Source organism: Neovison vison, chromosome 11, assembly GCF_020171115.1.
Source record: "Neovison vison isolate M4711 chromosome 11, ASM_NN_V1, whole genome shotgun sequence".
In the NCBI taxonomy this organism is placed as follows: domain Eukaryota; kingdom Metazoa; phylum Chordata; class Mammalia; order Carnivora; family Mustelidae; genus Neogale; species Neogale vison.
In genome coordinates, this window is record NC_058101.1 from 124,648,044 (window position 1) to 124,673,863 (window position 25,820).

Genomic DNA, 25,820 nt, shown 5'->3' on the forward strand with positions numbered 1-25,820 from the left:
GGGGTTCTAAGTCAACTTAAAATTATGAGCTTAAGTCAGCTGAAATATATATGCCTAACTCAACTATATTCATATATGAACATATGAATATAGAATTACATGTTCTCTTTCTATATATAATATATATATATGCTAAGTCAACTTAAAAAATTGAGAATCTCTAATACAGAGGAAAATGTACAATTCAGTTTCAAAATAAAAAGACAAGTAAACAGTTCCTCAATAGCTTGAGGAAGAGATGAAAAATTAGGAAGGCAGATCCACGAAGATTCTTCTCTTCACTTCTGTGAGACCTGAAGTTTTCTATGATGGCTCTTTGGCAGTCTTTGTAAAACTATTGGTTGTAACCAGTCCAACTGGCTCCAGATTTCAGAACAGCTGCCCTGATTAGTACATCAGCGGAGATTATAAATGAAATTGACCAGATTTAGAACTGGCCCATTCTAATTCAGAGCATATTTCTCCTATTCGACCAACCACAGGAAACTTCTTTTATCACCTTAAACTTTAAATGGGACCGTGACCACTCACTATCCTTTCTGATTGCCTTAATAAATACCAAAGGTGGAAGGGGATTTTTCAAAACTTCCTTTCAACAATATCTGAAATGTCTACCCAGAATTACATGTTCTTTCTGAATTTCTAAGACAATCAAAGATATCATCTAACATCAGAAACACCTATGAAGAGCTATGACTTCTGGTTAAAACTACACAGGTTTTATCTCTTCTTCCTCCTGAGATTCTACAGTAATGAGAGCAGAAGAATTTAAAATAAGGTATATGTACATAAGGCTAATAGAAAATGGGAGAAGATTTTGGTGGGTAGAGGTGGTGAGAAGTTTCAACAAATTTCTGGAAAATGCAAGCAGATTTGGGAATGGTTACAGATCAGTGGGTAACAGGAAACCACAGACTGAAATACATTTGGATAAGGATGAGTGGGGAACGGATTTGACCCCACGTAACCAAAGACAGACACAAGACATGACAAGGGGTGGGGTGAGATATTGAACTAAAAATAGCTTGACAATTATTTTAAACTCAAAATACAAAGCGTGCTGGGCCCATAAACTCAAAATACAGAACAATCAATTCTCTTTGCCCATTGCTCTTCACTCCCAGGCAAAAGATTGTCTGATTTTAATCTTCAGAGTAATTAATATTGAGGGTCTGCCCCTGGAGAAATGAAAGCCCCTCCCAAAGGAAAAAAAAAAAAAAAAAAAAAAGAACTCTCTATACTGCCATTTGTCTGTCGTTCTCCAGAGTAGTCAAATTCCTCTCTGGTCAACAGCTCTGAGAGCCCATCAGGGATTCTGATGACTTTGCTATCGCCTCACTCAGAACCGAGGATCATTAGTTACTTACAGAAAGCCTCCAACATGAAAAAGAAGTGCAGATGGAGAACAAGGGGAGTTAGAGAGGAGAAGGGAGTTGGGGGAAATTAGAAGGGGACGTGAACCATGAGAGACTATGGACTCTGAAAATAACCTGAGGGGTTTGAAGGGGCGGGGGATGGGAGGTTGGGGGAACCAGGTGGTGGGTATTAGAGAGGGCACGGATTGCATGGAGCACTGGGTGTGGTGCAAAAATAATGAATACTGTTATGCTGAAAATAAATTAAAAAAATTAATCACTCAAAAAAATAAAAGTAGATAAAATTCAAAAAAAATTTTTTTAATTAAAAAAAGAAAAAAAGAAGTTCAGGACCAACAAGGAAAAAAATAAATCTGAGAGAAACAGTGATCTTAAAACAACAAAAGGAAATATAAAAACACTTCTAATTAATGTCCTCAGAGAGCTATCAGAAGGCAATGCAGGCACGAAACAAAAATGAGATGCTATGGAAAAGCAGAAAGATCGAGAAAGAGCTTGTGGAAATACAAGATCTCCTCAGCTCCTTAAAATAAGGAAAACTTCTAGTGGATTCTAATCCAAACACACTTTGAAACCTTTTTCTTTTATGTAGTCCAACCTCTCCCTGTGGTTCCCGCGACCATCTCTTCCAGGTTCTATTCCTTTTATTCCCTCAACATATTCCATTGGCTTCTACTTGCCCGGTTGATCCTCAAGTAGTGATAATCCTCCCAGTTCTCATCTTGTGGACTTTCCCTAGGTAATTCCATTTTACATATTTTCCCTGGATGAATCTGAAATCTAAATCTTGGATGAAGACCTCTTTCCTGGGCTCCAGATCAGTATTTTAACTGCCTAAGGAATGTCTGAACTTCTGTTCTTGCACTAGCCCTTGAAGCTCAAAATGCCCAGAAAAAAATCTTAATCCCAATCCCCATTCCAACAGCAATTCCAATTCCTGCCTTTCCTATGAAGAAATTTTATGTATCTTTCCTTGTTGGATAAATCTGACTATTGACCATGTTCCTATGGACTCCATACCTGAATCAATTAGTAACTATGTTCTCTTCTTCCATCCCCCACTGCTTCATCTTCATTAGCAGACCTTTCACAGCCTTCATCTAGTTTAACTAATCTGTCTGACGCTGGTCCTCTGTTTAGCAATGCATCTGTTACCAGATGTCTTTTAAAAATAAAGATCTTAACATGCACTCAATTGCTTCGACTTTTATATGGCTTACCAAATCAAGTGCAATTTCCATCCTATGGCATATAAAGTCCCTCAAAACTTGCCTGCGACCTATCAGCCTCTTTTTTTGTTGTTGTTGGTTTGTTTTGTTTTGCAGATCATCATAAATTTGCTTCCAGTTTTACTAAGGTATTACTGACATATACCACTGTGTAAGTTTAAGGTGTATAACAATGATTGGACTTACATATATCATGAAATTATCATCACAAGAAGTTGACATCTATCGTTTCATACAGATACAAAGAGAGAAATGATTTTTTCTTGTGATGAAAGCTCTTAAAACTACTCTTTTTTTAAAAAAAAAGATTTTATGTATTTATTTGAAATAGAGAGAGAGTGAGAGAGTGTATGAGCAGGGGAACAGAGGGAGAGGAAGAAGCAGACTTCCTGGTGAGCAGGGAGCCTGATGTGGGGCTCCATTCCAGGATTCTGGGGTCGTGACCCGATCTGAAGGCAGATGCCTAACACACTGAGCCACCCAGGTGCCCCATAAAACTACTCTCTTACCAAATCTCAACTATACCACACTGCAGTGTTAATGATGTCTTCGTGTTAGAGAATACATATCCAGCATTTATTTATCTTATAACTGAAACTTTGTATCTTTGGCCATATTCCTCCTATTCCTCCACAACCCCAGCCTCTTTTTCATTACCCCACACTCAGGTGCTTCTCAGGTGCGCTGTATCACTTGTTACTTCCAAATGCACCTTATAAATACTTTTGAGTATCCAGGACTTTCCTGCTTTGAGCCCAAAAGTTTTTTATTCTTTTCATGGAGAGTCAACAGAACGAGGCTACAATGCCAGCTCTGCTATTGATAAGTCATGTATTTTGGAAAAGATAATGAACATCTCAGGCAACTTTCTACCTTGTATACAGAACTGTTTCTCAGTATTTCTCTCATGGTCATAATGAGCTATCAGTAGAGTCTGAGTTTAGCGTTGCTCCTGGCAACAAATGCTCTTTGAACTTGAATATTTATGTTACAGAAATTGAATATTTAAAGCTTTAACTTAACTCTTACTTGCCTCAAGTTTTTCTTCCCTGTTTCATGTTTCATAAAGACAGAGATAGGCCCTTGGCAGATACATTCACAATATACAACAGGAAGCCCTATTAGGACCACTCACATGGGCAAAAATCCCATCACTTCTCCCATTTACTAGCTGTGTGTTCTTGGCAAACAGCTTTAGCCTCTGAACTTTAATTTCCTCTTTCTGTAAATCTTAATCTGTTATGAGAATTCAACATATAAAGCAGCTCTATAAATGGCAACTACTGTGATTATTAATATGCCGCCTGCCATGGGCTATAATGGCTCTTGTTTTTTGAGTTCCCTAAACACAACAACACTTGCATGAGTCTCTACATCCCTGGCCTCACACTTAGTAAACAGTTTTTAAAATTCAGAAATGTCAGTCAGATAGAACTTAAGGCCTATTTTAGAGTTGGGTATCACCTCCCCACTGATTTTTTTTAAAATGTGGTCTAAAGATTATCGAATTTTTATTTCTAGTGTATTGACTATAATCAGAACTTTAAATATCTTTACCCCCCCCTCATTTTATATTGTAAAACAGAGGGTTAGAATTGGGAATATTTTCTTCAATTGGACAAAATAGCAATCCTTCAAAAGTAAAGTTAAAAGCAGAATGATACCATTTCCCAAGCGTCCCCAATGATAAAGGGTACTAGGAGATAATCATCCTGTATTTCCCACTGTTTGAAATATTAGGGAAAACACTAAAGAGAAGAGAAGCCACAAGGGGGTGGAGGAAGGGGAGAACGTGAATAGGCAGGACGTTTAAAATATTTCCTTGTCTTGGTGCTGGTGGAGACTGCGTGTGTGTGTGTGTCTGTCTGTCTGTCTGTCTCTGTGTCTCTCTGTGTCTGTCTCTGTGTCTCTCTGTGTGTGTAGAGTTAAAATTCTCTCAGCTCCTGCTTCACTTCCTCACGGGGAATTGGAGAGAGGCGCTTTTAAATATGGGGACCAATTCAGATGTTGGGAACACTGAAACAGTGACGCAAATAGGAAAAAGCTTAAAGGAGTCCGGTTTAATTGCTAATTAGGCTCCATTGAGTAAGAAGAACATTAGGACAGAAAGCCATTATAATCCGGAAGTGCTTAGCTCCTGGAACGCAGCAGACCTCTGATAATCTCTGAATTTGTAGCCACTCCGGTGGGACTAGGCTGAGACTGACATGCAGTCATCTACCAGAGAGAAAAAGGGCTTTCTGCTTAAGGTGGCTGAAGAAACAATGTAGCTGCAATGGGTTTTAACATATTTAGGCAGCCGGTTTTAATATATTCATACAATAAGCATCATAACCATTGATTACATTAAAATATTACCCAAAAAAATCCTACTCATTAATACAGGGTAAGGTCTTAAACTTTTTTAAAATGCTTTTGAAGTCATATTTTGAAATATATTAAACAAAAAGAACGAAACAGAACACTTTGTAGAGCCAGGAAGGTTTTCAGAGGTTAATTAATCCAGTCCGCCCTGTCACAGATCCCACGGCAATTGACTCTCGCCGCTCAGCCCCACGCATCTACTGCCCTTTCTTCATTAAATATGAAAGCAGTCTGGCCTGAGAGAACGCTGGCACTCAGGTCTCTTGTCTGCCTGCTTTTCCCCTATGTAGAAGCTCTGCTCTGTAGCTCGTACAGTGGAGACAGGGTGAGTCCACATCAGAACACTGGGGCCTGAGCCTCTGTTGGGTCACTAAATGGATCTGGGTCCTGTGTCGGTTGTCTTAGCAGAGGAGGAGGGAATGCCTAACGGCTTCCTCAGAAGACGACCGGAAGGATTAAAGGCGCCACTGAATGTGCAAGGCCTTTTGGAAGAACATACAAAAACAGGACACAAATATATGGAAATGCAAAATGAGAAAGCCAAGTGTCTGTCCCCAGGCTCCCCCGCAACCACTTCTCTAGAGACAGACAAGGTAGAGTTGTTTAGGTTTTCTTCCTGAAGTCATCCCAGTGTATGGGTGGCCTTGACTCCAACAGGCCTGAAAAATAAACCCCGCAGTGCGTGGACCTTGTTGCTTCCCCACCTCACCCCTACTGTTAGGGCTCTCTCCTCAGGGGTCCTCGTGGTGGTAGTCGCTGGACCACCATGTTTGAGGTAATCCCCACTCCCGGACATGTTTCGTTCCTTAGAGTCTTTTCCTCTTTCTTTTACAGACCATGATACTGTAAATATATCTGTATGCATAGCTAGACTTCTGAAGTGCTGACTTTTTAAAATAACTGGAAGACCTGCAACACCACTGTTCTCTGTCTTGTAGAATTCCACATAATTCTGGACACCTTAAACTCTAGACAAAAATACATTTAGTGTTAAATGTGTGCTTCAACAGATCATTCCTGTCAGAACACGGTAGTGCAATAAGGACCTGATGACAAGGTTGTACTTTCGTGCACAAAACTGAGTAAAGAATTAAAAAGAGAAATGTCACTCAGACTTCACTATTTTTAAAAACAAGAACAACAAACAATTGCAGAGTGGTCTGTTGTTCAGTAGGCATTTTGCAAATACTGTCCTTTTTTATGTCTCTCCTTTAGTACTTAATAGCATCAAAAAGTCATAAAAGCTAAGAACAACAGGGGCCCCTAATGTTCTAGTGTAGTCACCTTTTCCAAATAGCAAATACTTCCTAAGACTCCTTCAGTGTATGGAAAGAGTGACCATACGCTGGATCAAAGGGCAACACATTTTACAACAAAGCTTACACAGCAGAAAGGCTTGGCCAAAGCAATAGTTTATAACAATTTTGTCTGAAACAAGCAAAATACAGAGTGAATGGATCTGAATCTGGGACAGACCTGTAGGAGCTGGTGAGCTCGTAATCTAGAACTGCGTTTGCTGTGACCACACCACTCCGCGCGTCAATGTGGAACGCTTCCCCTTGGTTGCCGGAGACAATGGAGTACTCAGTCAGGCCGTTCATCCCACTGTCCAGGTCTGTAGCAAATACCTGTGAGGAAGCCGCTCTTCTGTTAGATAAGGACTGACTCTGTGAGATGGGTTAAGACTCTTTTTTAGACAAATGTATGATGAAAGAATCACGGATTTTGCCAAACACCCTTTAGAAACAATGACCAGAGGAATGGCAACAAATGACTGAGGCTTACATGTATAATATAGCAGGTAATCGGTGCACAAAGTGTTCTGCAGGCTCATTGAAAGGACTTCCAATTGGGGCACCTGGGTGGCTCAGTGGGTTAAAGCCTCTGCATTCAGCTCAGGTCATGATCCCAGGGTCCTGGGATCGAGCCCCACATCAGGCTCTGTGCACAGTGGGGAGCCTGCTTCCTCCTCTCTCTCTCTCTGCCTGCCTCTCTGCCTACTTGTGATCTCTCTGTCAAGTGAATAAATAAAATCTTTTAAAAAAAAAAAAGAAAGGATTTCCAATTAACTTTCTATAGGCATCACGCATGTTTTGAACTACAGTTTTAAGCAAGAGGCAAAAATACAGAGACACCTCAGAGATACTGCGGATTCAGTAGCAGACCACCAAAATCAAACAAATATTGTAATAAAGCAAGTCGAATGAATTTTTTTTTGTTTCCCAGAGCATATAAAGGTTTTTACACTATACTGTCGTCTATTTAAAGTATGCAACAGCATCAAAATAAAAAAATAAAAAAAAATTTAAAAAAGTATGCAACAGCATCGCCTTTTATCTTAAAAAAAAAAAAAGAAAAAATACTTTAATTTAAAAATACTCGACTGCTAAAAAGTGCTAACCATCATCTGAGCTTTCAGTGAGTCACGACCTGAGGGTCTTGCCTTGATGTTGGTGGCTCCTGAAGACCATGGAGGTGGCTGCTGAAGGTTGGGTTGGCTGTGGCAATTTTTCAAAATAAGACAGCTGTGAAGTGTGCCACACTGATTGCCTGTTCCTTTCACGAACCATTTGTCTGCAGCGTGTGTTGCTGTTTGGTATCATTTTACCCACAGAAGAACTTCTTTCAAAATTGGAGCCAGTCCTCTCACACCCTGCTGCTGCTGCTTTATCAACTAAGTTTATGGAATATTCTAGATCATTTGCTCTCATTTCAAAGATTTTTGCAGCATCTTCACCAGGTATAGATTCCATCTCAAGAAACCACTGACCACCAACACCATCACAAATAGAATAATAATGAAAAAGTGTGAATACTGCAGGAATTACAAACGGTGCCACAGATACAAAGTGAGCAAATGTTGTTGGAGAAATGGTGGCAATAGACTCGCTGGATGCATTCTCACCACAGATCTTTGATTTGTAAAAAAGAATGCAATATCTGTGAAGTGCAATAACAAAAAGTACAATAAAATGAGGTACTGGACTTGAAAAAATTCTAATTTGCTTGAATAGATTTCCAACTGTATTTAGATTCATGCCAGTACCAGAAAATAAAAGGAATCTCTGTATAGTGAATGATAGTCTTTAATTTGTTGTTTTTCCCTGCTTAAAGTATTGCCTATAAAACACACCATACGTGGACTTTTTTTCATATCTTATTGAGAGTCTCATTTTAGAATGATTTTTAATTAATGAAACAGCTTAGATTTAGCATTAACAAATTTAGACGCTGATGACTTATTTAGTAAATTATCAAAGTAGTGTTGAGAATGAGACAAAAGTCTTGCATCAGTCTCCATGGAGATGTATTATTTAGTCTGCATTACATTTTAATCCAAAATTAATTCTATTAGGGACACCTGGGTGGTTCAGTTGTTAAGCATCTGCCTTCAGCTCAGGTCATGATCCCAGTGTCCTGGGATCAAGTCCCGTATTGGGCTCCCTACTCAGTGGGAATCCTGCTTCTCCTTCCCCCTCCCTCCCCCCTACTTGTGTTCTCTCTCTTGCTGTGTCTCTCCCTATCAAATAAATAAATAAAATCTTTTTTAAAAATTTTATTTATTTATTTATTTATCAGAGAGAGAGAGAGAGATGACAAGTAGGCAGAGAGGCAGGCAGAGGGGGAAGGGGAAGCAGGCTCCCTGTTGGACAGAGAGCCTGATGAGGGGCTCAATCCCAGGACCCTGAGATCATGACATGAGCCGAAGGCAGAGGCTTAACTCACTGAGCCACCCAGGTGTCCCAATAAATAAAATCTTTTAAAAAATTAATTCTATTTGTGGTTTCAAGATCTGGCTTAAGAATAAGTTGACTGATTAATTAAAAATATTTTTCTACTTATTTTTATCCTTTGTGGCCCTCAGCTTTGGCCTGACCTCACCTTCCCCTCATCTCTCTCCTGGATGACTGTACTGATGTCCTGATAGGTGTTTGCCTTGAACGCCCTCTGCTCTCAATCTATCCCTCATGTTGTTGCCAGATCTCAGGGGATCCTGAGTGGACCTCATCAGAAGGGCACACAAACCAGCTACTTAGTAAAGAAAGGCGGCAAGGCACAGTTCCTCTGAGGTCACTATGGAAAGCTACTCATGTGCATCTGGGTAAAATAAAATCCATCATGTCCCCCAGGGCCATATGCTTCAAAGTGTTACTGAGAATAGGTCTCCCAAGAGGTGTAGACTGTCGGGGTTTTAGGGTGCCAGCAGCACATAGCCACTATGGCTAACTTAACCAGGAAAGATGTATCAGAAAGATAGTGTCTGGGTGAAGGCCAGACCTGGGCCACCCAGGGGCAGAGTTTCTTTTGAGTTGTGACCACCAAGATGAGTTGGCTCTAATGCACTTCTGTGCTGGTGTCTTATCATTGAGTCTCAGATCCTGGGGAGAGAAAGCCTACAGGAGCCTGAGGCAGATGACATCTGCCAGGGGACAGAGGGCACGTCACTACCTTGACTGACAATCTCAGCAAGACTGCCACTGACAGAGGATGGGAAGTTCCTAAAAGAAGCGCTAGAACTCCAGAACCTTCCCCATTCCTGTTATCTGATGAGAACATGGGAAAATGGCAGTTCTGGTTTCCCAGGAAAAAAAATTAAATAATCTAAAAATGTGAAGAAATAAGTTCATTGTATGTGCCCCTGACGCAGGCTTCTTGAAGTCTGACCTAATTTGAGGCACTGGTGGGCCAGGCTCCTGCCCATTTGTTGTACCTGAGTTTTAATGGTGTCTTCTGCATCTTGCGTTCCACTGGGAGCATTGTAGCTCTATCCAGGTGAGCATGAACGATGAAGAGGTGCAACACACAAGGCCAGGGTGCCGGAGTCCTCTGTCACAAAGCAGGCCCCACAGCGGCCCTGGATGCCTGTCATCCCCCCACACACACACACCTGCCCCTGCCCAAACAGGTATCACTGCGCAGAGTGATACAGATCGGGCAAGTGAATGCCCTCCCCATCTCAATAGCAGCTGAAACCAAAATCAAGGCACAGCATTGCTGGAACAGACTGGCAACTGGAGCAATTAGGGGCTTGTCATACAATCCGAGTCTGCAAAGACAGCAGAGGAAATCCTAGGTATCCTGGACTATGCGGGGGGCACAGAACCAAAACTCCAAGATGGCCGAGACTGCACAGGTCTACTCGGCACCAACAGGGGGGAACTTGTGCATCTGGAACTGGGCTGAAGGTCAAAGGATGTGTCTCTCTAGAGGCAGGTGGAGGTAGTCGCACAGTAGAGCATTGTGGGGGGTCTCGTCCAAAAGGTATTCTAACATATCATCTGGCCCCCTGACCCCACTGACCCAGACAGGAACTGGGGTAGTCATCAGGGACAGGATCACAGGGGTGGGTTAGAGAGGCCAGAGGGAATGTTCTGGTGTGCTGCTGAGTTGGGCAGGAAGGGGTTTTTATACGGATTTCCTGGGCAGATTCCCAAGGTTGCATGTTTCCTAATGCCCAGGTTCTTGAGGACAAAGCAGCAATTCAACTGTGAAGGGAAAGGTAGAACTGGGTTCCAGTCCCGAAGCAGGTAAGAGAGGCTATCAAGGGTGAGTGGGTCGTAGAACCTGAGTAAGACTGCCTTAAAAACAGATCTTCTTTTTCCTGGCTTAGGCCTCTTTGCTGAGAAGGGGTGAGGATCGGGAACAGTGGATCTATGTCTTTCACATGAAATATCTGCACATTTTGAACCCAGGGAGCTCTTCCAAGGGTCCATACCTCCATCCATGCTTGTCCCGCTGTAGCTCCATTGGGCTAGTGCCTGCTCGCTCTCGATATCCAAGTGTAAATACTGTTCTTCTGTGAAGTTTTATGCTTTTCCTCCAGGAAGAGTCTGTGTCTCCTCTTTTTTCCCTCATGTCATTAAATGGGCACTTCTATTTAACATGACTAATAACGCATTTAAATTTTGTGCTTACTTTCCTGACTTCCCCTCTAAGTTGTACCTACAATAGGCTGAGCTGATTTTTGTGCCCCTGTGGATTCCCTGGTAGTGCTGGGCAGAGTCCCTAGAGAAAGCAGGTGGGCACTAACAGCACGGGATGAAGAGAGGAAGAGTGAACTCAGAAATTCCAGACTTCCTTCGAACAAAGGTTTCATCCAGTTCTCCAAACATTTACATGTCCTAGACACATTTAATTTACTTCCTAGAAAAACACTCTAGAAATTTGGATGCAGACTGATGATAATTCCCATACACTCACACATACACATACACAAAAATTCATTTCTGTTACCTGTATGATGTGAGCATCGTGGAGCTGGCCTTCAGACACGGACACTTTGTAAACGCTTTGTGCAAAGCAGGGGACGTTATCGTTCACATCTTGTATCAAGACTGCTACTTTGCTATAGGCTCTGTGCCCCCTACTTTCTGCTAAAATGATGAGCCGTACTTCTTGTCTGACTTCAAAATCGAGAAACTTGGGTTGTTTCACAGTGAGTTCTCCTATTTTGATTCCGAGGGAGGAAAAAAAAAAAAAAAAAGATAAAACGATGCTGTACTCATTGTTTAACAAGCTCCAAATCACTTTTCACTGCTACGCTCCCGTGCTCACCTGTCCCTCAAAGTCTCTGGCCGCCCTTCCCTCCCAACTGGGCTCATTAAGAGAAAAGTTGAGAATGTGGGGGTATTTGCAAGGTTCAGCATGTAGGAGGAAAGAAACTATAAAATAACTGAAATGTGGGAGCTGTCTCTGAAATCACCCTCCTCTCTACACATTTAGTCCATCCCCACGTCTGCAAAGTCGACCTTTCAAACATCTCTTGTTTCCGCCCTCCATGTTTGCTGCTGCTGCCCTGCTCCGAGCCACTGGCTTTTCCCACCTTGTCCCCTGCATGGAGGGTCCCATGGCATCACTCTTCTGGTCTCCCTAGTCATCCAGTTCCCATTCTGAACTGAATCATAAAAATGGACACTTGTCACTGTCCCGCAGAAACCCTTTCCACGGCTTTCCACAGTGATTATGACGAAGTTCGGTGTTTTTTAACCTCCATAGATCTGACGTGCCTGGGCCTCTCCTGCCTCAGGAGCCTCATTCCAGCCGTTCCGCACGTTGCTCTCTGCTGTGCTCAGAACACTCAGGAATGTTCTATTTCTCAGAAGCTCATGTCAGAGTTGCCACGCATGCTTTTCTATCTGCCTGACAGGGTCCCTACTTCTGGGATCTTTCCGGAGCAGTCACTATGGTCAGCCCATAAGAGAGCCACAGAGCACCAGCATGCACTGTGCTCACCTGTTTCAGACTGGCTCTTCCTCTTGGGTTAGAAGCTGACAAGGTGAGGATGGGTTCCTATCTCTTAAACCAACTCGCACATCCCCAGTGCCTAGCTCAGGGGCTGGCCTACAGAAGGCATCTGTTCATATATGTTACACCCTCATATACGAATTATAAACAGGTTAGAGAAACTGACTGTTGGGGTTTATGCCTTGCAAGAGTTTCTCCCCCAAATTAAGAAAATTCCTCCCCTGACTTAATTTCCTTCTCGACTTTCTGTTCTTTTTGTTCTCCCTTTTACTGACAAATTTCTTGCTGAATTTACTATTATTATTTTATTATGTATGTCACTCTCACTGTCAGAAATTCCATCAAATAGAGATTCACTGAATGAACACTGGTTGGGAGTTTGAGACACCTGAAATCAAGTAAAAATCCTAGCCCTGGCCCCTCAGTTTAGGTAAATTACTTGGCTCTGCCTCCAGGACAAATGTTACCCAGGTAAGTCATTCAGGTTCTATGGAGCTGAGCCTCCTCTTCTGGAAAATGGGGATATTAATAATGACTTTGTAGGCTTGTGGGACAAGTACTCTAGTGCATATTTAGAGTGTTCCTCTGCGAGAACACGATATAGATTCCAGGGTCCTACCCATGTTTCTCAGCCCTTCCACCATCATGTATGGATTTAATATCTACAAAAGCTCTGCGTTTAGAAAGAAAACATTTTAACAGCCATGTTGTTAATCAAAGTTTGATCTTCCAGCGAAAGAACCTGTACTGTTTGTGGAAATATGGCCTGGAAGCTACAGTTCTTACTGTTCTATCTGAACCAGTTTTCTCAGACCACCACTCCGATCCAAGAAAACGTCAGGCTCCTGTGTACTCACCTGGATGTTAATGGAAATCATGCACTGCCCTAGTGTTCTAACTTCAGTACTGAGGGTTTGGGGGAGATTTTTATAGCTTCTCTTCTGTTATTAAGAAAAACTAAATGTATTCTATATAAGGAACTCATTACACTGCAAAATGTAAAATTTCCATAAGCTCACTTTCACTTATTGTCATCAGTTATCAATCCAGAAACCCAGGTTATTTTTACGGGCCACAGACTGAAGTGACTGACACCCCTGGCAGAAAATTTAGCATAGATACGACCACTGGTAGCCCGAAAAATCTTTGAGATGCATTTTGATGAACTGGTACTGAAACAAGTTGGTCTCCAGAAACCTCTGTGAAACAAGGACTAAGCCAGCACCCTCAAATGGCAGAGGAGCCCCAGCCTGAGGTAGGTCAAAGCTCTCATCCAGCATTCTGTCTCCACCAACCAGAGTGCTCCGCTTGATATCATGTTCTGTTACTACTAGCCAAAGAAGAACAACCTAGAAACACAACCGTAAATTGCCAGTGTCACTTAGTAGAAAGTGTGCCAATTACAGTGCAGATCAAAGTGGATTTTTTAATAAAAGTCTTGTGTTTAGGCTTTGATAATTGGAATTCTGCACTTGGAATGGCTCTGCAGTTTTAATGCTTTCCTTGTTTGGATTTTATTTTTGGCATAATAATTGGCATATGCTGAGAAAGTTGTGTAAGTAGGAAAGACAATAAGCCGTCTGTGAGATGACTCAAGGTTGGCACACCGACCAGACCCACATTCGCCAGGGATGATCTACGCATGTTTTTTCTCAGCGATATCAAGGATTTACTGTCACCGGTGAGTGCAAGAACTACTGGGCTCTCTATCTGGGCAGAAGTCCACGTTTTCCTTCCAGGACAAGCCTCGTGGGCACCGACTTCATTATCGTTCTTACGCATTAGCACACCAGTTCTAGAATAACTGAATGAAGGTGCAGTGCTCTTTTCTTTCTTATATCTGTACAGATGTAGCTTTTGCTCTAGTAACAAAATACACATTGAAATGAGTTTAAGATCTTCAAATGCTCAACTGCTTGGTAGCATAATCAGGTAATTTCAATCCAATACAAACTCAACACATGCATAGAAATATACCCAAAGCAGAATGGGATAAATATTTATGTTATCCAAAATTTCGAAACTATCTCCTGCTAAAACCACTTCCTTGACACATGGCAAGTTCAATCATTTTTGTTTTATGTCAACCTACCAAATTCATGGGATGAATGCTACCATTTGTGATCTACTTATACAATACAAGAAAAACTCCAACATTCTTGCTGGTGTAGGCAGTGAGTAGTAGATTCTTTTAGGCTGATGTGACAAGGTGTTTGAACACAAAAGTAAACCTTTGGTTTGGGACTGTGGGACAGAGCAAACATTGGCACAAATGGGCAGAAAATGTGGTTCTCCTCAGAGATCCTTTTTATCAGAACTTACTTATTCAGTAACTAATAAAATGGCGTTCTCACATTTTTACCCTGAAGAAGAGGAACCACAACCTTAAAGATCTTTGTTGATTTATCATACACACCAGTTTTCCGTTTTAACTGGTATATGGCTTAAAATACATATACTCATAAAACTTATGTTAGGAAGATGTGGTCCATATACACTATGGAGTATTATGCCTCCATCAGAAAGGATGAATACCCAACTTTTGTAGCAACATGGACGGGACTGGAAGAGATTATGCTGAGTGAAATAAGTCAAGCAGAGAGAGTCAATTATCATATGGTTTCACTTATTTGTGGAGCATAACAAATAGCATGGAGGACAAGGGGCGTTAGAGAGGAGTAGGGAATTTGGGTAAATTGGAAGGGGAGGTGAACCATGAGAGACTATGGACTCTGAAAAACAGTCTGAGGGGTTTGAAGTGGCGGGGGGGTGGGAGGTTGGGGTACCAGGTGGTGGGTATTATAGAGGGCACGGCTTGCATGGAGCACTGGGTGTGGTGAAAAAATAATGAATACTGTTTTTCTGAAAATAAATAAACTGGAAAAAAAAAAGGTTTCTTGACAGTGGTATGGAAAACCTCATAACAAAAACAACTAAAATTCTTGATAAATTATGTGTGTGTTGAAATGCATGATTGAGTTGGTATACTAGTAAGGAATCCTCAGAGAACCTAAAAGAACTGAAAACAGTAATCCAGGGAGGTAAGCAAGCACTAAAAGCTCACTTTTGTTCCAAGGGTCTCTAACACAAACTTCTTCCTTGAGATAGCTGCATAGAGCAAGAGAGCATAGAGCATAGAGCTGCGTAGAGCATGAGAAACAAGGGAAGAAGCCTGAACCCACAAAAGTTTGAAGAGTCTAGTAGGAAAACCAGAACAAAGCTATGAACCCAAAGACTACATATGTTCCAAATGAGTAATCAATATTTAAAAAACAAGTTCAAAATGGATGCACAGAAACCTGCTTTTCTTGACCTTGGTGTTGGTTGGAAGGGAAAAAAACCACTGCTCTGAATTCATTAACTTAAGCCTGAATTTATGGTATCCATACTACCACAGCTATATGTTTTTAAAACTCTCGGTTATTACATTTAGGCTAGTCTTTGCTTGATGATATACCCAGGTGATCTGCAGAAGGAAAACAAATCCTCTCTAAAGGGCACAAATTCAACCCAGTCTTCAAAGAGCGCTCAGCAAAAAAGTTTTAAGGACAATGAGCAGCTCATAAGTAACAAGCATGGAAATCACAGAGAAGCAAGGCACCCATGGATGAAAGCTGGCAAACCTATGGAAAGCTGAATAAATCTTCAAAGACTTAAAATGCTGGATTATTGGACAGAGGATGTGTAATTATTGCATATGTTTAAATGCATGAAAAGGAAGCTTAGAAACGAGCAAGGAAGAAGAATTTACTTTTTTACAGGCATCTAGTTATGGAATGAATAAATCAGGGGGTTAAAAGGTGCAACATAGGGAATATAGTCACTGATGCTATAATAAAGTTGTGCAATGACAGATGGTTGCTACACTTGTGGTAAGAGTAGGATAACACATAAACTTGTTGAATCACTATGTTAACACCTGAAACTAATGTAACATTGTGTGTCAACTGTACCTCAACTTTTTAAAAAAGATTATTATTTTTCAAAAGACCAAGAATTGTTGACAAAGAACCAAAGAGGACTTCTGGAAATAAAAAATATTTTTTCCTAGATTGACGAGAATGGGACAAGGAGATGAAAAATACGCAAAAGAGATGTAGGAAAGAGTGTCTGGTTCAATACCTGTGTAAGTAGAATTGCGAAAACGATACAAATAAATGGTATTTAGATCAACAGCTAACTTCCTTAAAAAAAAAAAAGATTCTATTTATTTGACAGAGAGACACACAGTGAGAGATGGAACACGAGCATGGGGAGTGGGAGAGGGAGAAGCAGGTTTCCCTCCAGCAGGGAGCCTGATGTGGGACTTGATCCCAGGACACCGGGACCATGACCTGAGTTGAAGGCAGCTGACTGCTTAATGCAACAGTTGGAAACCAGAAAGCAGTGGGATAATACCTTAAATATGATGGGAGGAAAAACTGTAAACTTAGAATTCTAAGACCAGCAAACATATTTTTTACAAACAAGAACTAAATAAAGTCATTTTTAGACAATCAAATCCTGAGCAAGTTTTACTACAATAGACCCTCACTACAGGATATACCTCAGGTAGAAGGAAAATGACACAGAGGCAAATCTAATATGTAAGAACAGTTAGCAAGGAAGCACAGAAATCTATTTAAAAACATTAGTAATGTCTAGTTGAAAAGAAATACAACTGTGGCCCACCAGAGCTTATAAATTGAAAAAAGGGGGCACCTGGGTAGCTCAGTGAGTCAAGCCACTGCCTCCGGCTCAGGTCATGATCTCAGGGTCCTGGGATCGAGCCCTGTGTCAGGCTCTTTGCTCAGTAGGGAGTCTGCTTCCCTGCCCCCCGCCTGCCTCTCTGCCTACTTGTGACCTCTCTCTCTCTCTCTCTCTCTCTCTCTGTGTCAAATAAATAAATAAATAAATCTTTAAAAAATAGGTTGAAAACGGGATATCTGGAGATATAGAATTCTAAGTCTCATGTATTATTCAGGCACAGGCTATTGATTAAGGTTAGACTTCAATGATACATGTTAAAATAGCTAGGCTAACCACTAAAAGAAGATAAATAGCTATACAATTGCAGCAAACACAGGGGAAAATGGTCATCTTTAGGTAATGATCATATATGCTGAATGCTCAGAAAACTATTAGAATCAATAGGAGTTTATAGGTTTGCAGATATGAAATCAAACTATAAAAGCCAATCTCAAGTCTAGTTAATAGCACTGTCAGAAAAAGCATTTTTTCCCTTACTTTAGCAAGAAAAAGTGTAAAGGATTTAGACCACATCTAACAAAAACTGTGCAAACCGGCTATTAAAAAATTAAAACATTATTAAAATATACTTAAGGAAACAATGAATGTGATTTTCTATATCATCCTGAATTAGAAGACAATACTATAAAGATACAGGCTTTCCCTGGACTGATATTTAGAATTAATACAATTCTAACAAAAAATTCTAGTAACCTAAATGTCTGTTGATGGATAAATAGACAAAGTGTCATGTCTGCATACAATGGGAAATTATTCAGTCTCCGCAGAGAAAATCCCACCATACGTGAAAACATAGATGAACCCTGAGGACAGTAAGTTGAGTGGAATAAGCCAGTCACAGAAACATAAATGTGGCACGCTTCCACTTACATGATGTATCTAAAACAGTCAAACTCCTAGAGGCAGAGAATAGAATGGTGGTTGCCAGGTGCCATGGGGGAGGGGCGATGCCAATGGAGGTGCTGTTCAGTGGGTGTGAACTTTCAGTTAGGCAAGATGCCTAAGTTCTAGAAATCTGCTGGACAACACTGTGTCTAGAGTTGGCAGTACTGTACTGTACACACCTCTAATTTTGCTGAGAGTGTAGATCTCATGTGAAATGTTCTTACCACAGTTAAACAGAAAAGAAGAGTTTTGTAGATGATTATTAGTTACAATGCACTGCTATACAGGGCTTTGTGAGGATGATAATTTGGCCTGAGGACTTAATTACTTAAATTCTAGATTGAGGCCATGCAATTGTTTTGGACATTTTCTTTGCTAATTAGAGTGAGGTTTCACCTGAAATCAGATGTGCATGTCATGATTAGCTTGTTTTCATGCATGCAAGGTGTGAATAGCTCTTATATCACCCAAAGACTTATGAATAAATCTCCTTTCCTTGGGAAAAAAATCCCAATAGGCATGTGCGTGTGCGTGTGCGCGTGCACGTGTGTGTGTATGTACGTATGTATGTGCATATGTGTGTGTGCTTATGTGTGTGCATGTGTGTGTGAAAACATGGCAAGTGGATTCAATGATTCATATTAGTGCAAGGAGTCAATAACAGCTAATATACTCATGAAGAATATGAGAATGGGCTGCTTCCTCGGTATGAAAACTGATTATAAAGTCTCTGTGATTGAAGAAGTGTGGTATTGATGTGTGTATAGACAAAGAGGTGAATGCAAAGGAGTCAAGGATCCTGTAGAGTTATGGAAACAACATATGACAGCGGGGGTATTTCAAGTCACAGGTGAAGCTTATTGCCACTGGAATTACTGGTAATCTTCCTAAAAAAAAAAAAAAGGAAAAGAAGAAGAAAAAGAGAATGTTTTACTCATCTAAAAGAGGAAAATAAATTCTAGATTCACTATAGATGTAAACGTGAAACAAAGGAAAACTATTAAAACTTTAAAAAAACAATGTAACAGTATTTTCTTGATCTCAGAGTGAAGAGTTTCTTCACTTACAAGATGGGAAAATCATAAAGTAAAACACTGATTAATTCTAACCCCTCAAAATAAAAATGTACCAGTAAAAGAGTGAAAGACAAGTCACAAACTAAACAATATTTGCAACAAGAAACAGACAAAGGAGAAATGCTAGTGAAATATATTAAAAATCCTTACACTTCAGAAAGAGAAACACAACACAGAAAAAATAGACAAAGTGTATCAATATGCATTTCACATAGGAGAAAACAAGAATGGCCAATACACTGTGAAAAAAATACTCACGTTCATTAGTAATAAAGAAATGCAAATTACAACCACAGCGAGATACCATTTCACACCCACCAGATTGGCAATAGAAAATAGAGCATAAACAACCTTGATAGCTCTCATTCAGGGCTGGTGGAATGTAAAGTGGGACAAACCACTTCATAAAACAATTTGGCACTATCTGTAATGCTGAGCATATGTATCCTCTGATGTATACGCCCAGCCTAGACTCTGGGGCCTGGAGAACTCCTCACATATGCACCAGAAGACACGTATGAGGTTGTTCCTCATAGCACTTGTTATTATATCCCCAGACAGGAAAACCTCACTGTCCATCAATGGTGGAATGGATAAATAAGTTGTGACACAGACTTAAAACAGAAGGCCATAAAGAACTGAAAATGAAAGAGACCCATCTGCATGCATTAATATGAAAGATTCTAATTTTGAATAAAAAGAATTGAATCCCAATAAAATAACACAGATGATGAATCCATTTACATAAAATTCAGAAATAAACCAAATTAAACAGTTTTATTGTATAGAAATGCATTTATGATAAGTCACAAGGGAATGATTATCCCTGGAAGTGGGGATAGGAGTCAGCCTGCAGCAGTGGACAGAAAGGAAGCAATCAGAAAAGGGCTCCAAGTGGATGATAATGACTGTGTTCTGGTTTATAACCTCAGCAGCAGGTACGTACCTTCTTTGTATTCCTCTTTAATGTGTGCCTAGGTTTAGGAACTACAAACCACAGTCAAAGTGTTGAGCAAAAGAATCAAGTCATAGACGAGAGGACATTAGCAGGATTCTATCATGATCTTTAAGTAAAAGGTAAAAGGTAAGGTAAAAGGACTAAACACATCATTTAGAGATTCAGACACAGTGGAAAATTATCAAGAAAGAAAGGCAGCAATCAAAGCCAAATTCACATGACTGGTTATGGATTGCCTTGGGTCAAAGAAGAGAGACATGATGGGGAAGGATACACAGGGAATTCCTGAGGTTCTAGTAATGTCTCATCTCTGGAGGTGGATGGCACCTACATGTCCATTAAACAGTTTTCTACATTTTAGCATATCATCTTGCAGCTGTTTCACAACAAACTTGTGAAATAAATAACATAAATAAATATTTAATTGTAAAGTGGAGAGTCTCTTTGGACTAACCCTGGGCATATTTTATCTGAATTTTCATTAGACACTCCAGAAAAAATAAGACCACGCCTAGGCCGAGTTAAGGGTGAGGTGGCAGAAGGATGGGCATAGCCTGGAAAATTGTACAAACTCTGCTACTCTCCTTCTTTCTAAATGTTCTAATCTCATTTCCTTTCCCAGGACCTTCAGACAGGTAGACTGTTAGAAGCTTAAGACTGGGTGATGTTCACAAATGGCTCTCTTGTCAACAAGCTTCCAGTGCCACCCTCTAACCAAATTATGGGGCAAAGAGATGAAGAGCTAGCAGGCTACCTCAGAAAGGCTGTCGACCAAAGATGGCACGGACAAAGAGTCATAACACTACCCAGGATGAGGCAGCCTTTGCTTAAGAAACAAGTCCCTCTCAATTTTTCCCATGTGCATGTAGTACGGATTACATAAGGCAGTTGTATGGTAATACAGAAATTATTAAAAACATTCTTCTTGAGGTTTGACAATGCAACAGTAGATATGTATCTACTACATAGTTGTTAGTCAAAAAAGTATGTTTCAAATAATCAATTGGTATTCATTTAAAACACAATAATGGTCTTATTAAAGTTAAATTTAATACATGCTGTATTTGGAAGTAATTTCTTTACCACCACATAGAAACTTCTCCAGCTGTCCTTTTTTGTTGCATTGTTGACATTCAGTGGCGAATTAGAAAAATCTCGTGATGAAAATGCCCTATGGCTAGACATGTGTGGTTATTTTCAATTCAAACTCAGTATTGATGGTCTCCCTCCTATATCTCCCATTTTCCCAAATAGATGAGTAAATTATAAGTAGAAATCAGTTTATCTTCAAAAATTTTGGGGTAGGCTAGGGACTGCCTAATTTGGAAATGTGAAGAACAGGATTCTTAGCAAATACATGTAAACAAATAAGTAGTCTTAATTTCCCACACTTTCTCCACAGCTACCATAAAAAATTGTTTCTTCTTTACCTTTTAAATTACTTACCTCTAATTTTTCTATCTTTCAAATTTTGAGTTTCCTTTGCAGAAGTATTTCTTACTAATAACATTAAATGGAGCAGGAAAAAAAGCTATTACAGGAGAGAAAAGGATCACCTGAGTTGGAGCACAGAGAAAAAACTCCATCTTCATTTCCACTAAAAATGGAATATTTAATGCTGTCTTGTATTGGGTCAGGAGCAACAGCTTTCACAGTCACAATAGAAGTACCTGTAAAAATTAGTTAAAAAAAAAAGAAAGAAAGAACTTTAGGAAAAGAAAATTTCAGGGAAAAACAAGAGCAAACACTGGGTATTTATTATTTGGCTTCTACATTTTCATTTGTTCATTCATTCAGTAATTAGTCATTGAGTGTCTTCAATAAGCGAGATCCCATGCTAAGTACAGGAGACAGAGTGACAAATAAGTTAGGAAAGATCTCTATCTTACAGTGATTATTAACTAAAGGAAGCAGACAGATAATAAACCATTAAGCAAATACATAATCGAAGTAGATTTCAGATGTTGCTAAGTTCCCTGGAAGAAAAAAACCCAATGTAATGTGATAGAAAACACACTTTTATGGGGGGAAGGCAAACATAACATTTCAAGTTATAGGGAACAAACTGATTACCAGCATGAAAGAAGAATTAGCAAGCACTGATAGACGCAATGACATAATTGGTGTGATGAGAGCTGGGATTTCTCTGGAAGGTTCTCAAGAATCCATTCCGGCCTCAAGTTAGCACTTTTGTTGTCCTCGTCTCATGCCATTTGCTGTTCACCTCTGTTTTACTTTGTATCCTGGTTCCCATTTGTCCTCCTCCTTTAACTGCTTGTCCTTTTAAATTATTTTTTTATTTAATCAACTTTATTGAAGTAATATTTACATACAATAATACACACATGTTTTAAGCATACAGTTATATATGTATACAGTTTTAACAGCTATATACACCTGTTTAACCAACATCAGAATCAAGATGTAGAATATTTCCATCACTCCAAAAAATTCCTTCTTGACTTTTTGCAATCAGTTTTCTCTTACTTCTGGTCCTGGGCAATTACTGATTTACTTTCTGTTTGTTTTGCCTCTAAAATTTTATACACATAAAAATTATACAGTATCTCTCTTTTGATCAGCGTTGTCTTTTAGGAATCCAAACATGTGTTATTCTGTGTTTTAAGAGCACATTACATTTTTATTGTAGAGTGTATTCTACTGAATGGACATACCATAGTGTGTTGATCCACTTTTCCACAGATGGACATTTGGATTGTTTTCAGTTTGGAGCTATTATGAATAAAGCTGCTATGGGCATCCATGTAATAGTGTTTGTGTGGACACATGTTTTCATTCCTGTTGGGGAAACACCTAGTGTGAGTGTGTGTTTAACTTTATAAAAAACTGCCAAGCTATTTTCCAAAGTGCGGCTATGCCATGTTACATTCCTGCTAGCAACACATGAGAATTCTGGCTGCTCCATATTCCCTGGTATTGTCAGTCTTTTTAATATTGGTCACTCTAGTGAATGTGTGGTAGTTATCTCACTGTGGTTTTAATTTTAATTTCCCTGATGTCTGATGATGTTGTGAATCTTTTCATGTGTTTGTTGGTCATTTTCACTCTTTTTTAAGATTCATCTTTGTTCTTTGGTTCTTGTTCTTTATTTACCCTCAACTTCTGGGAAACTTTTTCATAGTTCTTTACTGGTCCTAATTGTCTTATCTTTGGCCTATAACTTACAGCATCTAATTTGGATGCCCACTCTGGCAGTGTCCCCCGCTTCTCCTCTTACTTTCACACTCCCTGGCAGGATGTCATCTGTTGGCCAAGATAGCATGTTGTACTAAGTGGGAGATGGGAAAGGAGAGGGCTCTTCAAGAGACCCTATGACTGCTGAGTGTGTAGCAATGGGAGCCTGATTTAGGATGATGTCAGCAAGGCACAAGTGGAAAAGTAAAAAGAAGCATTTGACAAGAACACAAATGTTTCATGATGTCAGAGATGAGAACAGAGCAGGGATCATTAACTCAGATGCCTTTGGGTAAAAGTAAGAAGTTTGGACCAAAAAAAGAGCCAGTTGGCTGGAGGAAGTCAGAGACCATCTGATGTGCCTAAACACTCAGCTTCAATGCATCACTGCCAGTAGGGGAGGGAAGCAGGCTTTAGGATGCTTGAAATTCTGGCCTTTTTAAGAGAAGCTCAACAATTCATATTTATTTTCACAAGAAATATCCCTTTTTGTGAATGTCAGAAAGTAATTTAATGTAGGGGAAAAACTAAGCCATCATATGGGTCAAACAAAACACAGCTGTGGCCCGAGTCTGCTCATTTTCCATCCCTGATAGAGAAGACGAATCTATCCTTTTTGTTATCAGCCTTTCTAGCACTTAGATTATGGTACTTATTTGTCATCCATGGACTTGTACTGAACATATTCATGGACCAGTCTTATCTTTCCACTAAATTGGACTAAATTCAGTGAAAGCACAGAAGGTTTCCTATCTATCTGTTCTATATATTTGTGCAACACTAGATTAGTTTTGCTTCTAAAATTTCATAGGCTTGAAAAACCACAAAGTGGCTGCCTTCTTATGCTTACACGCCTTTTTGAGAATCAGTCACATTGTTCTATATATCAAAAGTTTATTCCTTTGTAAATAGTGGGTGCTCATTAAGTATGAGAAGCAAGAGGTAACAGAGGGGATGGAGGAAGTAAGAGACGGAGATGCTCACTGAAGTGTTCTAGCCTTAAAGGCTCGAAGAACGCCTCTCTACCTACACAGCCCTTCTAAACAGGCAGCAATTATTAAAAAAAAAAAATCTAGAGTGCCTGGGTGGTGCAGTAGGTTAAGCCTCTGACTCTTGATTTCAGTTCAGGTCTGTTAGGGTGGTGAGATCAAGCCCCACATAGGGATCCATGCTCAGCTCAGGGTCTGCTTGAATTTCTCTCTTCCTCTTCCTCTGCCCATCCTCACTGTGCTCTCTCTTTCTCTTTCTCTCTCACTGAAATAAATAAATAACTCTTTAAAAAATTAATTAAATAAATTTAAAAATCACTGCTATAATACACTATCTGAGAGTGGGATTTGTAGCAATTAAAAAAAAAATCATAACACCTATTCAAGACCTCTGCTGGGCTTCCACATTGACTTCTACTGTGCAGGCCCCAAGGAATAAGCTTGAAAGCCATCTTGTACAGGTTACAGTAAAAAAAAAAATAATCTCTAAGCCAGGACAAATCAATAGATACTTTTTTTCCTGGATACTTAAAAGGGTTTCACTAAAAAGAAGAGAAGAAAGAAAAGGCACTGGAATAAATGCTATTTTCTCTAGGAGCCTTTTCAACACAACATGCAAAGACCAATGCAACGATCACATACGAAAGGAAACAAGTATGTGGTATTGTTCACAAAACCAAAAAGGTATAAAATAAAATTCATTATGGAGAAAGAACCGGAAGACTCAAACTGGATATATGACGCTCTCTAAAAAATGTTATGTTCAACACAAACTGTGACAAAGTTTTAAAATCATTTACTGAACCTTCCAAATGGTGGTTCTTTTCAAGCCATTTTCAAAGCCATTTAGTGACAACATGAAGGATTTTAATTAATCATGGCAGAATCAGGTTGCTGCACATGTTCAGAATCTTTCAAGCTGCACTATAATCTAAGGCTTATTTTATTATATTTTAGGAAACATATTGTTGATACAAAAATGCCTTCCATTTTCAGCAGGAATATGCCTTTATAGTATGCAGGTTATTTTATCTTTAGTGCTCAATCACAAATCTGCACTTCCTGATACAATTTCATTTTTAAACACAGGAAATTTTATTTCCACTGGCTTGTCAAATGTTCTCAAGAATGGCAGTAAGAAGATAAATAGCTATGCAGGCGAGATGTACCATCTTGCTTACAGCCTTTTCTCTGAAGCTTAGGATGTTTTAATTATACACCCGATTACAAAACAAAACATGGGGCTCACTTGAATGTAAAAAACAAGGATGAGCACAGAATTGTAAAAAAAGTATCACATATGGACTCCCTCATAAAAGGAATAATCTTATTTTTACTACAAATAAAATGTTAATGATATCAAATGAAATTTTAGTGCAGAAAGAATTCCATTCAAAATACTTTATATACTAAAGTTGGCAAAGAGCTGCAAATATTTATATATGTTCTTCCTCAGATGAAGTTTAAAATTAAGACTGCCCCCCAAAAGAGGAAATAACTAAAAGACCTTGAATCCTTCTACGTCTTGGCTTATCCATGCTAATTTTACTTAATTTACTTAATTTATTTTTTAAAGATTTATTTTTTAAGTAATCTCTGTACCCAACATGGGACTGGAACCCACAAGATCAAGAGTTGCAGGCTCCACTCATTGAGCCAGCCAAACACCCCAGCTTTTTGTGTACATTTTATGTATGTATGTATGTATTTGATAGAAAGAGAAAGCATGCTCACTGGGAGAGGAGCAGAAAAAG

At 39.6% G+C, this 25,820-nt stretch overlaps 1 protein-coding gene across 1 annotated transcript in view; it reads right to left on the bottom strand.

Annotated features, from left to right (window-relative positions):
* Nucleotides 1-25,820, bottom strand: part of DCHS2 (dachsous cadherin-related 2) — a 261,399-nt gene that overhangs the window by 12,223 nt on the left and 223,356 nt on the right. Inside the window, exons 14-16 of the mRNA XM_044224647.1 lie at nucleotides 21,439-21,552; nucleotides 11,204-11,415; nucleotides 6,446-6,597 (exon numbers count right to left, since the gene is read on the bottom strand). Of these exons, the coding sequence (XP_044080582.1) occupies nucleotides 6,446-6,597; nucleotides 11,204-11,415; nucleotides 21,439-21,552 (478 nt within the window). The remainder of the gene's footprint in view (nucleotides 1-6,445; nucleotides 6,598-11,203; nucleotides 11,416-21,438; nucleotides 21,553-25,820) is intronic.